Source organism: Melanotaenia boesemani, chromosome 12 (assembly GCF_017639745.1).
Source record: "Melanotaenia boesemani isolate fMelBoe1 chromosome 12, fMelBoe1.pri, whole genome shotgun sequence".
Lineage (NCBI taxonomy): Eukaryota > Metazoa > Chordata > Actinopteri > Atheriniformes > Melanotaeniidae > Melanotaenia > Melanotaenia boesemani.
In genome coordinates, this window is record NC_055693.1 from 16,118,057 (window position 1) to 16,131,935 (window position 13,879).

The window sequence follows — 13,879 nt, forward strand, 5'->3', positions numbered from 1 at the left end:
CTGTTAGCGCCCAGCTTTAGCCCCACATAAATGGATGCAACTTAGTGAGCTATAGTCTCCAAAGGGAAATTGCTAACTTTTTCGCTTCAAGATTTTTTTTATAACGTACGGGGACATGGAAGAATAAGCTGGTCCTTACCAGTACTTAAAATAGGTAAATACAATTTATTACAACATATTTCGCATTGTAACTATTTGAAAAAAGGTAAGCCAAAATGGACCACGGTGGGGCAAAAACCCCATGATTTGATCGCATGTAGGACTTTGTTTAACAAAGGTCGTGTAGGTGTTGAGGAATTTCGTTCCACTCAACTTTGCTTCAGGTCATCAAGGCTTGTGATTCATTTAAATGCCGCTCTCGCAATGTCTCAGTTTAAACTGGGTCGAGGTAAACTAGGCAATGGCCTTATAACTCTTCACAGACAAACAAAAGTTGTCTTTCTGATCATTGGTACTGTCTTTTCTTTTTAGCTCTGGGTTAGCACACACCTGAAAGTCATTTAAAAAACCAGGACTCTTTCATCAACTGTACATTGTTGTAAGAAGAAGAAGAAAAAAAAAAAAAAATCCAAACGAACTGATGTATTTCTTTAACGCTTACATTTTCATTTATACTTTTACATCATCATTAATTTTACTGACTTAACAATAAGCACCACTATTTGAGCTCACTTAGTGTGAGCCCAGTCTGTAAAAAAAAAACCAAAAAAAAAAACAACTAACAGTCGGAAAGGTTAAAAAAAACAATCAGGTTTAATGTAATAATAGTATAATTTCAATGCAAATGTAGTAACTTTAAATGCACTGATACTTCTTAGCATAAAAAACAGCCTTCAAAAACTTTACTCATCTAAGATTTTAGATATATTTAACCTAAGAATTCACATTACATGTCATAGGTAATATTTTTTTTTACTTTACTTCAGCACTGCACTGTCACATACACAACAAGGTTTAAGCACAATACTGTTAAACCAAACTAACAAGGTTAGCTCTTCCACCTGTTCCTGAGATCTTATCTGTTGTCCATGTCATACAAGACTGTTTTGAGAATTGAATTGTATTGTATTGATGTAGCAGCATGGTGTTAAAGTGAACTTTCACACAATTTCTATACATATCTCCCTATTTTTGACCATGAAGCTGTGGTGTTTGAAAACTCTGAGAAACTCCACATGGAAGGCACAATCATGTCGAGAGGAAACAGATTCTTGACATGTGCTGTTTAGGGCAGAGGTGTTGACCTGAAGTGAAAAGTCTTAAAAGATTGAATCTCCATCCTCTTGACAGGTCCCTGAGGTCAGCACAACATTGTCCAGCCCTATCTCACCTCCAACACCTTTCCCACGCTGAGCTTCAAAGATAATCTGAAAGACAATCAGTGGCATCATTGCATGTTTAATTTGTATTCTCCAGTAGTGTGAGTGTAAATGGGTGTGGTCATCCAACTCAAACTAAATATATTTAAAAAGTACTTAATTGTTTTGATAATCATCTATCAATAGCATGTATTCTAAAATGATTAAATGGCTTACAGACTGTGGTGCCTCCTCTTTCCAGGCCACAGTGAGGAGCTCTGTCTGCCAGCTCTGGTCTTTGCTTTGGCTCTGCTCCCACACAGGGTAAGAATTGTTATCAAGCAGCACCCTGAGTGCACCCACATTATGGCCCACCACACGGTAGTCAAAGGTGAGGCAAAAACTGCCCTGCTGGGCCCGGTCACTGAGCAGCAGCTTTAGCTTGGCCACATCCTCCTGCTCCCCCAGCAGTCCACTTAAGGCCATGTAGTACTCAGCACCTTAGAGTATGACACCTATAAGTTAATGCATCTGAACACACACAAAAAAGTAAAAATCTGCTAAATATCACCTATTTTGTTACCGTTATCATGGTATGACACAATCCAGTCCATGTCATCAGCCTTGTCTTGGACCCATTCACATGCTCCCTGATCAAAGTTGCAGTCCATGAAGTATTCTACATAGCAAACATCATCTAATTAGCTATGCAAACAATCATTATGTAACTGCAACACTTGCCATTATATTGTATTACCTTCTTGAGGTGGTGTAATTTGGATTTCTTTGACTTCTGTGGCTGGGCCGAACACCGACTCAAAGTCCTCTGATACTGTGTTTACAATGAGATGGAAAACACATAAAATCAATGAGGAATTTTTAGACATACATTTTAGATATATACATGTCTTGTTGCATTTGCAGCCTAATAAAAAAGCCCCTGATTGAAATCTCACAACTCCCTGTTATTGTGTGTAGTTTAAACAGAAACAAGATTGATTGAAGGGAGCAGTGAAATGTAAACTAATCATGTTTACTCAAATATTGTTCTTTCATGCTTAAATAATCTTACTTTAGAGGAATATAAAAACATTTGGTCAATGCTTTAAAATGCATTTGTCATGCATTTAATATAAGCACATTACAGATTATTACAAGTAAAGTCAGTTCTACCTCAGTCAGTTATGGCATTTTAATGTTGCATTCAATTTAACACTAATAAAAATAATCTACTAGTATAACACAAAAGTAACCAAGTGTTTTTATTCTAGGCATTTTCTATATGACAGCATTCATATTGGTCAAGTGTAACTCCCATCTTAAAGTATGATACTTCTGTGATTATCGGTAAAAATCATCATTATGTCATTATAGAAAACCTCTCAGGATAATAGAATTTCCATCAAGAGAAAAAAGTTAGAAAGGGGATTTTAACCAACAGGTGTAGACCTGCCCTCCTGTTGCTCTTGTAGCTGATGCCTTGAAATGGAAATACAAGTTTAGGATGTAAGACATCACCCACCCCGAGCATTTTAAAGCTTCTGCAGCAAATCACCCCATGAAAAGCAGCCTTTGACACTGAAGACGAGTGACAGCTGGGGTTATTGAACCTGCTCAGTTGTAGCCGGCTGGTGTTAGAGGGGTCTAGATTGCTGATGACAGACTTTCCTACAGGAGAGTCAAGTCTGTTAACACAACAGCTGTTTTGAGGTAAATATAATAAAAGGCTTGCAGACTTTGTAACCTCCCTCCCTTCCTCACACTCTTCTCAGGGGATGGGAAGCAGGCACAGAATGAGCTTTATCTTTGGGTTCTCACATGCCAGAAGAGTAAAATTCCTCCCTGGAGGTGATGGATGTCTTGGGGCCTGTCTCCTCTTGCAATCTAAGTTCTAACTCAGACATTTGTGTTTTCATAAGGATCAAGGTTAGAGGTGAAAGGGAGCCTCAATAATGAAGTTTCTTATTGAAATAAACACCACTGCATGACCTCACTGATCCATATCTCAATATCAATCAGCCACTTTTTTTGTGCAATACAGGGTTCTTATTTAGGTGTGATTGTTTTATTTTGTCTAAACAATAATGCAATATACTGTATAGAGTTAATCAAAAACTATAACATGAATGCTGTTTTTAATTAAATTCACAAATTCTGATTTTTAAAATGAATAGTTTGTCATATCTCTGACTTTATTACTTCACAAATAGATTTAAACAGGTTTCCAGGACTTCCAGATGTTGTGTAGACGCTAGAGCAAAATCTCTGTAGAATCCAACTGAGTTATGGATGCTGCATCTACCGTGGACCAGACAGGATTTATTGCAAAACAACCAAATAAAAAGAAACCTACTGAAAACATCCCCTCTTGGATTAAGCTGGTTGTCTTCCTCTACTTCCTCCTCTTCTTCCTCAGGAAATTCTTGTTTTTCCTCCTTTGGGCTGCCAACGTAGACCTCTCCATCGTAGTCAAAAGGTTGCTGACGGATCTTGGGGGGAGGTGTTGCAACTGGTTCGGGGATGACATTTCTGAAGTCCTCATTACTTAGCTTACCTCCCAGAATCCCAGGTCTCACTTGGGAGTCTGGGATGGCTGCAAGCAGGAAAAAGAATCAGATTAGATGTATGGATCTGCAGTTCTAATCAGTATTTTACCAGGACTTAGGTGTGTTTATTTGTATGTGTCTTTCAGCTGCAGTTCTCATTACTTGCTTGCAGCTACTCACCAGTTCATAGATAAAATGCATTTCCATATGAGCAGAACTATAACACATGAACATGCCAAGGAAACATAAAGAAACATTAGAGTGCATGCTGATGAGTCATTCCGTATAACTGAAGTTAGTTATTTAAATGCACAAGCATTGTATCATAGATGCTATATCATGCTAAGGATTCTGGTATCAAGCTGTGGATGCTGTGGACATACAACAATTACAACCACGAGCAAGAGAGATTAAGGAGGTGTTCAGATAAGATAGGGATGGATGAATGAAACTGAAGGGCAGGGAGTGAACAGCTGAAGATTCTGCACTATCTCACCATTGAGGGAATCATCAGCACTGCCCTTGTCTCCATCCCACGACCTCTGATAAAATGGCTTGACTACAAAAAATGAAGGCATCTTCATTTATGCTGAAACCCATAACCTGCAGTTTTTATGTCATTTTGCTATGCCAGGTTTCTCCTGGTGTGAACTGGGACTGGTTTAAAGACTACAGGCTCTATCTTCCCTTCTTCCTTTTCCTGAGAGGGCTCAATACAATGCAGTCTCATATTTACACAGGTGTGTTTTCAATCTGTGTCTCTCTAATGCTAAGGTCTGTAGGAAAGGAGTGGAGGAAACTCCCCTTGGCAGGACTTCTGTTTTCTGATGTCTAAGGAGTTCAAATGAAATTTGCAGCTGTAAAACTGCTCCTGACCTAAATGGCTGACTGTTTTCACCTGGAAAGGGTCTGACACATGTGTTTTTGAAATGTTTTAGTTCAGTTTAAAACACACTCTTAAAATTAATTGTTTCATTCTTCTGTGCAGCAGATTGTGGATCTCACCAGAGCATTCAAAGCCGTTGCCTCTGAACCCAGACTTGCATCTGCACTTGTAGGATCCATGAGTGTTCAGACAGACTGCATGGTGGCTGCACTTGTGGGTGCCGGCTGCACACTCATCAAGATCTGGAATTGGGAGAGGCCTATTTGTACATTCAGGAGTTGAAGTGATTGCAGATGTTTCCGCTTATCAAATTTGTATACCTTACCGATACAGTCATATTTTCCATCAACATATTTCAGATCATAACCATCTTGGCACTTGCAGTAGTAGCTGCCAAAGGTGTTCACACATTGTCGGTTGTATGGGCAGAGGTTCTTCCCAGTTATGCATTCATCGATATCTGGAAGGAAACACGAGTAGAAAACTAAATGAAAGAAGTACTTATTTTTTAATGTCAAGTGTAAATATCTACAACTGTAAGTGCATTAAATTTCCTACCATTTGCACCTTAAAAAGTGCAATTACTGAGTTTACCTCAGGTGAATGCAGTAAATATATTAAGACATACTATAAACATATCACTTTCAGTCTTGATAATTACTCCCTTTTTGCTTTGTAGTACTTTTTTGGGAATTCCTAATTCCCATTTCCCTGCAGCTGCTAACATTTCCTGTTATCTATCATTCTGGCCAATGATGTTCCACCAGGGATTCCCATTGAGTCATTAGCTGCTCTTTAATCTGTTATTGGGGAAGTTCACAATCCTGGTGAATATAAACATGACCCTTGACTGTCTGCCCACTACCCAGCGCTGCTAATGTTTACCCAGCTAGGTGGGAAGCAGTGATGGGTAATAAATTAATCACAGCTATAATTGTGGACACAATTAACTATGCTGGATAAAAAAACAAGGTTTTTAAGCAAGGGATCATGTTACTGTTATTGCATCTTTTGAACATAATTTAATGCAGTATAACCACATTGTTGGCTTATTCCTGTAGAGATAATTACTGAATAAAAATCAAGTACTTGTTATTTTCAGTCAGCCCTGTAATTATGCTATTTTGCTGAGATGTCTCCATTTACGGTAATCTGAAAGTATGAGGCTGCTGGCCAAATACAGTACGTTGAGTGCAAATTGAAATTTCATGTGGTATACGGACAGTGTTTCTTCAGCGTTCATCTATTGTACAGAATATCTGGTGCTGGTGGCACATTTCTAAAGCAAGTCTACTTATGTTGTAAATCTACTCATAAACGTTTTGGATCAATGGCAGTCTTGAAATTTAATGGTCTAGAAGTAAGATATTACTTCCCCATCATCATTGTGTCATTGTGGCTCGGTCATGGCTCAGACAGTTTTGTTGGAAGAAATAAAACCTAATTGCATCCTTGATTTACAAGCCAAGCATGCAAAAGCCATGTAACATAATCCTTACTGAATTTTTCCAGTGTATAAGTACATCCAGTCTATCTGATATTAAAAGCCAAAAATAATCTCTTTTCTGCTGTTGCTTATTTGGAAAACAAAGATGTTTCTACACTGATTACATAGGCTTGTCCTAATCGTGTGTTATTTTTAACATCACAAAATAGGCTTATTTACTGTGTTTATAGGTTGTTATTGTGTGGCTGCTCACCTACACATGTTCTCTCATCTTGCCCCAGTTGTAGGCCTGCAGATGGGCAAAGGCAGCGAATCTCCCCCTCTACTTCCTCACAACCATATTGACAGTGAGCAAGAGAGCATGTCCTGGAATCTGCATGCAGCAATACAATTCATTCGCCTCGTTAGATATGTATGCAGACTGCTACACTGTTATCAGGGTTGCTACTCAGGGTGTGTATGGATCGGTGCACGAAAAGGACTCACTGACACAAGATCCGTCAGCCAATAAGGTGTATCCGTTAAGGCAGTAGCATTTGTAACTACCAAAGGTGTTCATGCAGCGATGCTCACAGGGACGGGGTTTCAGGCCACACTCATTCAGATCTAGAAGTAATTATCTGCATTATTTTACCTGCAACACTCTGTTGTTTAAAAGTGAAACATTTTAATGCAGTTAAAATACAGCAGATGAAGTGATCTCATTAACTGGAAATTAGATCATTCTGTACCCAGTTTGACCCATGTTTTCCAGTCTTTCTTCACTGACCTCAAATACCCACCTTGATTACACGTCTTTCCGGCGTATCCCGGGAAACACTTGCATTTGTTGGGGCCAACACACTCCCCATGCTTGCAGCCGTGCTCACACTGAGCTGGTAAAACATTTAACATGAAGTAAAATACCACCAGTTATATCTGTGGTGGAAAGTGATGGATTGTAGTCAAACCACACATTTCTATTACGCAGTAAAGTTTTTTTTATTCTTTTTTTTTTTAACGAAGACCATCATTTCCTCCACATATTCTGGTTTTGGAAAATTTCATGAAAAGACTGAGAAATGATAGGATGATAGAAAAAAAACAGTAAATGTGTTTTTATGACAAATATTGATTGTGTACAGTTCTTACCCTCACACTGTCCTTTATTGTTTTTCTTCCAGCCATAGCAACACTCCAGTCTCCTGCCGTAGCGACACACACCTGGTTGGTTTGCGGTAAGAGCTTGTCGGTAATGCCTTGGTAGAAGAGTAGAATAGACGGTAAGATGGAAATCATGTCTGTTTTGTTATTTATAATCCACTCAAATTAGGCTCATATTGTAAACAAAAATCTTATCTCAAAAGCAGCAACGATACATTGATGACAGCTGTACCTGATTAGTAATTAATGCTTTCTAGACTCACACATTCCTGTACTTCAACATCCATTTTTAATTAAGCTCTTGAAAACAAACAGAGGATATAAAGTGTGTCCTCACAGGCTTGTTTAGTGATAGAAGTTGGACTCCCTGTGGTGCAGCAGCCAGCTGACAGGATGTAGGCTATAGATGGGGAACACTAATCAGACACTTCCCGTGCTGCACATTGGTACCCCATGCACGACTCTATTTTCTGCTTTACTTTGATCTTTGTGTGAGTTCTTGAGTCGGATGAGAATCTGGTTTAAAGATATTTTGAGTTGTGGTTAATGAATCCACTCAAAATAACCTTCAGTAAGCAGAGACTACACTGAATATTAGGTTTGTTTTAATCCTGTTAATTATGATTTTAATGTGCCATTGACTTAATAAGCAGGCAAATACAAAGATGCAAAAATTGCATGATGAAATCTTAACTGTGGCTTTCAGCATCATTTGCTTCACATTTGTGCTCAGAACCAAACTTTAATATCCCAGATGTTTAGGTATGGTGGGGGTTAGAATCCTAAAAGCAGCTTTGGCTCCAGTGGGACTGGAGGAATCTGAGACTTGATAGAAATCAACCAGAATAGCCGACAGGAGAGAAGCTCCTATAAGTGTGACAGGTGCTCTTTGGTTAATAGCAGTTGCTGTGCCACATTTAGCTGTCACACACTCATCGTTCTGTGTCTGCAGCAGCATCAGCAGAAGACGTGTGTGCATGCCATCAGAACAACAGTTAGTCCCATAAAAATTTAAGTGTGTTTGTCAGCGTGAAGTACAGGGGTTCATGTTACTCTTTAAGCTCCACTTAAAATACTTGTATGTGGAGGATCTAATAGTTAGAAGTGTTAGTGAGTCCTCCAGGCTTACTTACAAAGACACAGTGACTTTGTAGTACATAGAAATCTGTTTAACATCACCATTTAACTTTTGATTAAGTTACTACCCAAATAAAGTTTACCCTTGTCAAAGGTCTTAGAGTTGAGACACAGCACACAGCATCATACACTCTGCTGCTCAGCTTGACTGACTTACCTATAAGCTTCTGTGCTACCAAAAGAGATGTGGAGCAGGAGAAAAAGCGCACCGATCAAAGTAAACGGCTGCATGTTTGACACCTTGAGCAGCCGTACTGCTTTGCTTCCCACGGGACTGGCTTTGGTCTGGGAGCTTTCCCTCTTTCTTCTTAGGGATTTTCTCTCATTAAATTGCTTAGACTGGAACAGGTCTCAGATGAGCTTTCACACAAGGCACGCTGGATTTCATGTATTTCCAGAACACAAAGTCAAAGTCTCCTCCAGGGTTGAAGAAATCCCCTGTGCTCTTTTCAATGCTGCAGTTACAATCCGTGTCCCATAATTTGCTTCCCCTTCTTCCCCCTTGAAATTCCAGAGGTGGGTTGACACTCTGTGAAATGACACTGCTCTGAGACGGATAGGTGGTGACTTTTGGAGGTAGGAGGGGGTTTGTAAGGCAGGGGGGGTGGGGATTGTGTTTGGGGAGCACTTTTTGTTTCTCTAAAATCCTAGATAGGTCCACAAGAAACTTTTCTGGAAACAACAGGAAAACCTTTGTTTCACAAATGTAATAAGCTAGCTCATGTTATTGATCCTTTCTTTTTAGTAAACACAAATGTTCCATGTGTCATGTATTTGTTGTTTGAAGGCTCATTGCAGCTGTTCTTTTCCTCTCTCTCTCTATTCTTTTAAATAATTAGCTGTATTGGCTAATAGTGGAACTCCGACAAGCATAGGCCTGTCATTAGCAGCTGCAGCAGTCTTTGATGTTTTGCTCACAGGTAGCACATAAAGCTTTGCTCTCTCTCGCACATTTATTCTAGATTCAGGCATAAAAAGTGTTTAATGAGTTTGCACACTTTCAAAGTCAGCTCTGACATCTGGTCTTGCTTTCCTGTTCCCTTATAAATGAACAGGTCAAGTTTCTGTGGGAGCAGCAGGATTTTGTTTACATTTGTTTTTGAAATGTTTTTTATGTTTTGTCTGTTGTGATGATTTTTGCTGCGAAGTGTGGTATCTTTACAGCATTACTCTTGGAAAAGAAGTTTAGCGTAATGATCTGAAAATTGCTTTTGGATGAGAAGGAAGTCTGTGGCTAAGCTTTGAAGTTGAACAATATAAGTGTGTGATTATTCTGCCAGACATTCAGCTCATGCTGATGTCTGGAAGGAGAAATGTTTTAACAAGCTAAACAGTGGTTATGTCTAATTTAGTTTAATGTATTCAGGGGTCAAAACTATTCTTAGCATGGATGTTCCTATTGTTGCATGTAATTATAAAAAATAAAACCAAAACACATTTTAATTCTGCGTGGTTTGGAAATTGACACAGGTTGCCTTAAATATGCAGCGGCAAGGAAAAATGATGTTTTTATCTGGCATCAGTAACCTTTCTAGTCTAGTCCTCCAGTTCGCAACCATGTAGTTTTATTTAGCTGCTTCTTATAAAATATATTGTTCTTCTTTTTATACATTTTTATTTGTAATCTTAAAAAATTGGATGGCAGGCAGCACATTGTGTGCAGGGATAGCTGTGAAACATCAGAGTACTTTTTTTTTAATTATTTTTTTTTAATCAGTAGTCCTTGTTTCATTTGATCCATGGTATCTTTATTGCCATTAACAGTTCTTGAAAAAGCTGCTGTGCCACTAGATAACACATAAACACATGCACACACACTGTCTGCCATTTCAAGTTTGCAATCTGACTCTGCATGACTGACATCCCAGGTATGTGGTTCATGCATACTATACATTACAGTAGTTTCCTTGGTGCAGCTATGCTGAATGTGAGTGCTGCACTAAAGTCGATGTCTGGTAAATCTGCTGAGGAAACACTAACAACAACAGCGCCCTCAACTGTCCTGGAGAAAACTTTGGCTTTTTAGACCCACAGTGCAGTTTTGTTGGTTTATAAAATAAAATAGCTGGGAAGTATCTTAGTGGCAGTCCTGATGAGAAATGTTTAAATCCTCTAAATGTTCAGGATAAGTTCTTCACTGCTTCGTGTTTTATCTTAATTTGCATGGGAAGCAACTTTTACAAAAGGAAGTGAGATAATGGTATAACATAATGACAAGAAGGTACGTTTTCTTTTTTTCTACTTAACAGCACATTAAGTTAGAAAGTTATGCACAGTTTAGGATTTACAAAGACCCAACAAGACTGTATTTTTAATGGTCATGTTATTGTTACTTCCTAGTCCTATTCATTCTAGAAAAGTTACAGAGAAGAGCTTACAATGCTGCTACGTTTATTTTCTGTCACCAGAGGTCTCTGTCTGCATGCACTTTCAATTAACTGAAGCAAGGTTCATCATATCCTGAATGAATACCATAAGCTTCTATTCATTTGGTAGCAACTAACTGTAACTTAGATATGTTAGCTTAAGACTTGAAGACTAAAGTAACTACAATTTGTCACTTTTGTTTCATCATCTTTTAAAACAGGCAGAGTAATAAAGCTGTAAGGGTTATAGGACCACTACAGCTCACTCAAGCCAATACTCTCTACTTACTTTAAAACTGTTATTTAATAACACACCAAATTAGTTGATATATATATATATATATATATATATATATATATATATATATATATATATATATTATTTTAAGAAAATGAGTTGCATCTATGAGGGTGTACACGCTCATATATTAAGTCCTTCACTGTGAGTAGAATAGGCAAGACCTTGACTATAAAAGGAGAGACAAGTCTGTTGAAGAGTTATTTTGAAAGTGATGTGTGCACACAACCACATCCTGCCCTGTCAGGGGGAGATGCCATGAGCAATGAATGCACTGCAGACTGTACTAACTGCTTTGGAAATGGGCCACTGCTCATCAACGGTAGTTTGGTACCATGTTTGAAGTAATGTTCTGAGCACTGTTATCTAGATTTGACCACAGTCTATGTAATGGTCACGTTTGAAAAGGCTGTGTTCCACTTTAATTGCTGTGCTTCCTATTAGATGTGCTCAGTTAGGTCCAGAAAACGATTACATAATATTGCAGTTTTTCTAAAAGTATCTTGCAAGGTCTGCAGTGGTTCAAGGAAAGGAGCTGTCATCTTCCCCTGCAATAAGAGAAGTGAATCAAATGGTTTTTCCTGCATGAAAATAGAAATGTAGCACATCAAGTTACAGTGGTCACAGTCAAGCGTCACATTGTACCTGAAGACACACACACACAAAAATCTATGTTCTTTCCCTTTGTTATAATTTTATAGTTTATTTACTTGTAATTTTATGATCCTGTCCACCTAGGGCTCAACAGAGACCTCTCACACAGAAAATATAAGGTGCACATTGCCTGCAGCTCACTGAATACACCAAGTCAGGAAGCTGTGAGGAGAGGTTAAAGGCGATGCAGACCTCAAGAGATACATGCCATCTTAGAGACACATTCATACAGACACTTTTGCCCCTCAACATGAGACTGATGCGCTAAATACAATGTCTGGCCTCAGCAAGACATCCCTTTCCCCTTTTATTAATGATGCAGGAAGACTTGTGCCAAGGCTGTCAGGGGGGCTTAATGGGGATACACCAGGTCTTTTAAGAGGGTAGATGTATAGCTCATTAATATTTAATTATGGGTGTGCCTGGTCACAGACATTACAGTCAAATGTTAAGATTGTCACAGTGTTTTGCCAGTGTTGTACCTCAGTCTTTCTACCTGCTTCAGTCTGCTTCTTTACAAGAATTCTCTATTCATATGCATCTACAGATTTAGCATTTCTTCAATTTCTTTAACTCTCTGTTGAGTTGACACAAAACTTCCCTTGTGCACTTCCTTACATGTGACTATTTCTAAATCAGTATAAAGCAGCCTGTATCTCAGAATTTCCTCATCTCACTCTTTCTTATAGTCCTGAACAGTCCTTGTTTCTTTACCGATTTGATCCTGCTGCACCTGCATGTTGCTCCATTCTAGTTGATGTGTTAAATATGCCACTATGTCAATATGTTTATCAACCTTCCTACGTTTTCTCCATGCATGCAAAAACATGCGATGTCATGCATCTGTTGGGTGAAACTTTGCATCTTCCATAATCAAATAAATAATCTTAGAGGCCATTTTTGCTTTGTTGTTAGAAGAGTTGCAGTTCAGAGTTTAAAGCTGCCCTTTATTCCTGCTTTACCAGAGAGGTTTGTCCTGGGTGTAATTACACAACTATGCCACTTAAGAAGAGACCCCACCTTACCACAGTGTAGTGTAGAGCATGCCTAACAGGCTAGAACATGCTGCAGTATTACTTTTACCTTCACTGTGTCTGAGCACAAGAGCTTTATGGTCTCTGCTCTATTGTGAGGATTAAAGGCTCCTGCTTAAATGTCTGTGTTGTTATTACAGACTCATGTTGTTACCAACAAAAGTCTATGAAAATGAAAACAACAAGATTTCATTTCCTGTTTCTAGTTAAAATGAACTCTGTAGCTGTTGCTGCAGGGATATACATAAGACAGAAGTGAAGCTTGTATGCTACAGCTGCATCTCCTGTGCAGTGATGCTCTGCATGGAATGGAAACAGGCCACAACAAAGGGAAGAGAGCAAATGTCACAAATAGCAGAAGTCAGAACATACAGTTGAGAAGCTTAAACCACGCTTTGTCCTGGTTCTTTACACCAACCCACTTTGAACAGTACACAAATAAATACACATCTCTTTTAGTTTTATTCATATTGATGAAGGGGAGATTTAACAAGACCCCATCTGGATGCTCTAGCTTTAGCTCCATTGTTTCACATTATTAAGTATAATAAGAGTTTATGAGTACAAATTTAAACATAGCTGTAAGGCGTTGTAAAGAATTAACAGATGAATCCCTGCATTTGCACAATATGATGGAGATCCTGTTGAGACATGCTGTGTGTAATCAGGTCTATAAGAACACTTAAAGCTCAGCACATTCCTCCGACAGTTTTCATCAAGCTGCCTGAATCTATCTGCAGGCTTTATGTGTTTCTGTCAGAATAGCGATCAACTTTCAGTTTGTACTGAACGAGCGTGCAGACATTGTGCATGTATGAGCAATGCAACACACACATCTCAAGATACACTCAGGGCTATGTTTAATAGTGAAAGTAAGAACATTTCTATTTAAACAATGCAAAGAGAACTCAAGGGATTGGGACTGAACAGCTGTGTAGCCATGAGAAAACCAATAATCAGTGAGGCTAACCAGAGAAACAGGCTTCAATTTGTTAGGGAGCATAAAGATTGGACCCTGGAACATTGGGAGAATATTCCAGAATGATGAGCGCATCAGGGTAAGAAGAGAA

The 13,879-nt window shown here is 38.7% G+C and overlaps 1 protein-coding gene across 2 annotated transcripts; it reads right to left on the reverse strand.

The window, feature by feature from the left end:
* Positions 1-569: 569 nt before the first annotated feature.
* On the reverse strand, positions 570-8,982 carry egfl6 (EGF-like-domain, multiple 6). 2 transcript variants are annotated; one of them, XM_042001656.1, is made up of 13 exons: positions 8,615-8,982; positions 7,309-7,415; positions 6,960-7,052; positions 6,664-6,783; positions 6,431-6,550; positions 5,056-5,190; positions 4,850-4,972; positions 4,341-4,403; positions 3,652-3,891; positions 2,056-2,130; positions 1,882-1,977; positions 1,536-1,798; positions 570-1,367 (listed from the first exon to the last, which is right to left on the reverse strand). In XM_042001656.1, exons 1-13 carry the CDS (start codon positions 8,686-8,688, stop codon positions 1,260-1,262), a joined length of 1,617 nt encoding a protein of 538 aa, XP_041857590.1. In that variant the 5' UTR covers positions 8,689-8,982; the 3' UTR covers positions 570-1,259. The 2 variants fall into 2 exon arrangements, with proteins under 2 accessions (XP_041857590.1, XP_041857591.1); XM_042001657.1 differs by lacking the exon at positions 4,341-4,403.
* Positions 8,983-13,879: the final 4,897 nt, after the last annotated feature.

Excerpts from the sequence above, each read along its gene's own strand:
- egfl6 (XM_042001656.1), bottom strand. The coding sequence starts at position 8,688 with ATGCAGCCGTTTACTTTGATCGGTGCGCTTTTTCTCCTGCTCCACATC. Across the intron at positions 7,053-7,308 it reads CAATAAAGGACAGTGTGAGG|CTCAGTGTGAGCACGGCTGC; the intron begins GTAAGAACTGTA and ends ATGTTTTACCAG. Across the intron at positions 5,191-6,430 it reads AGATGAGAGAACATGTGTAG|ATATCGATGAATGCATAACT; the intron begins GTGAGCAGCCAC and ends GTTTCCTTCCAG.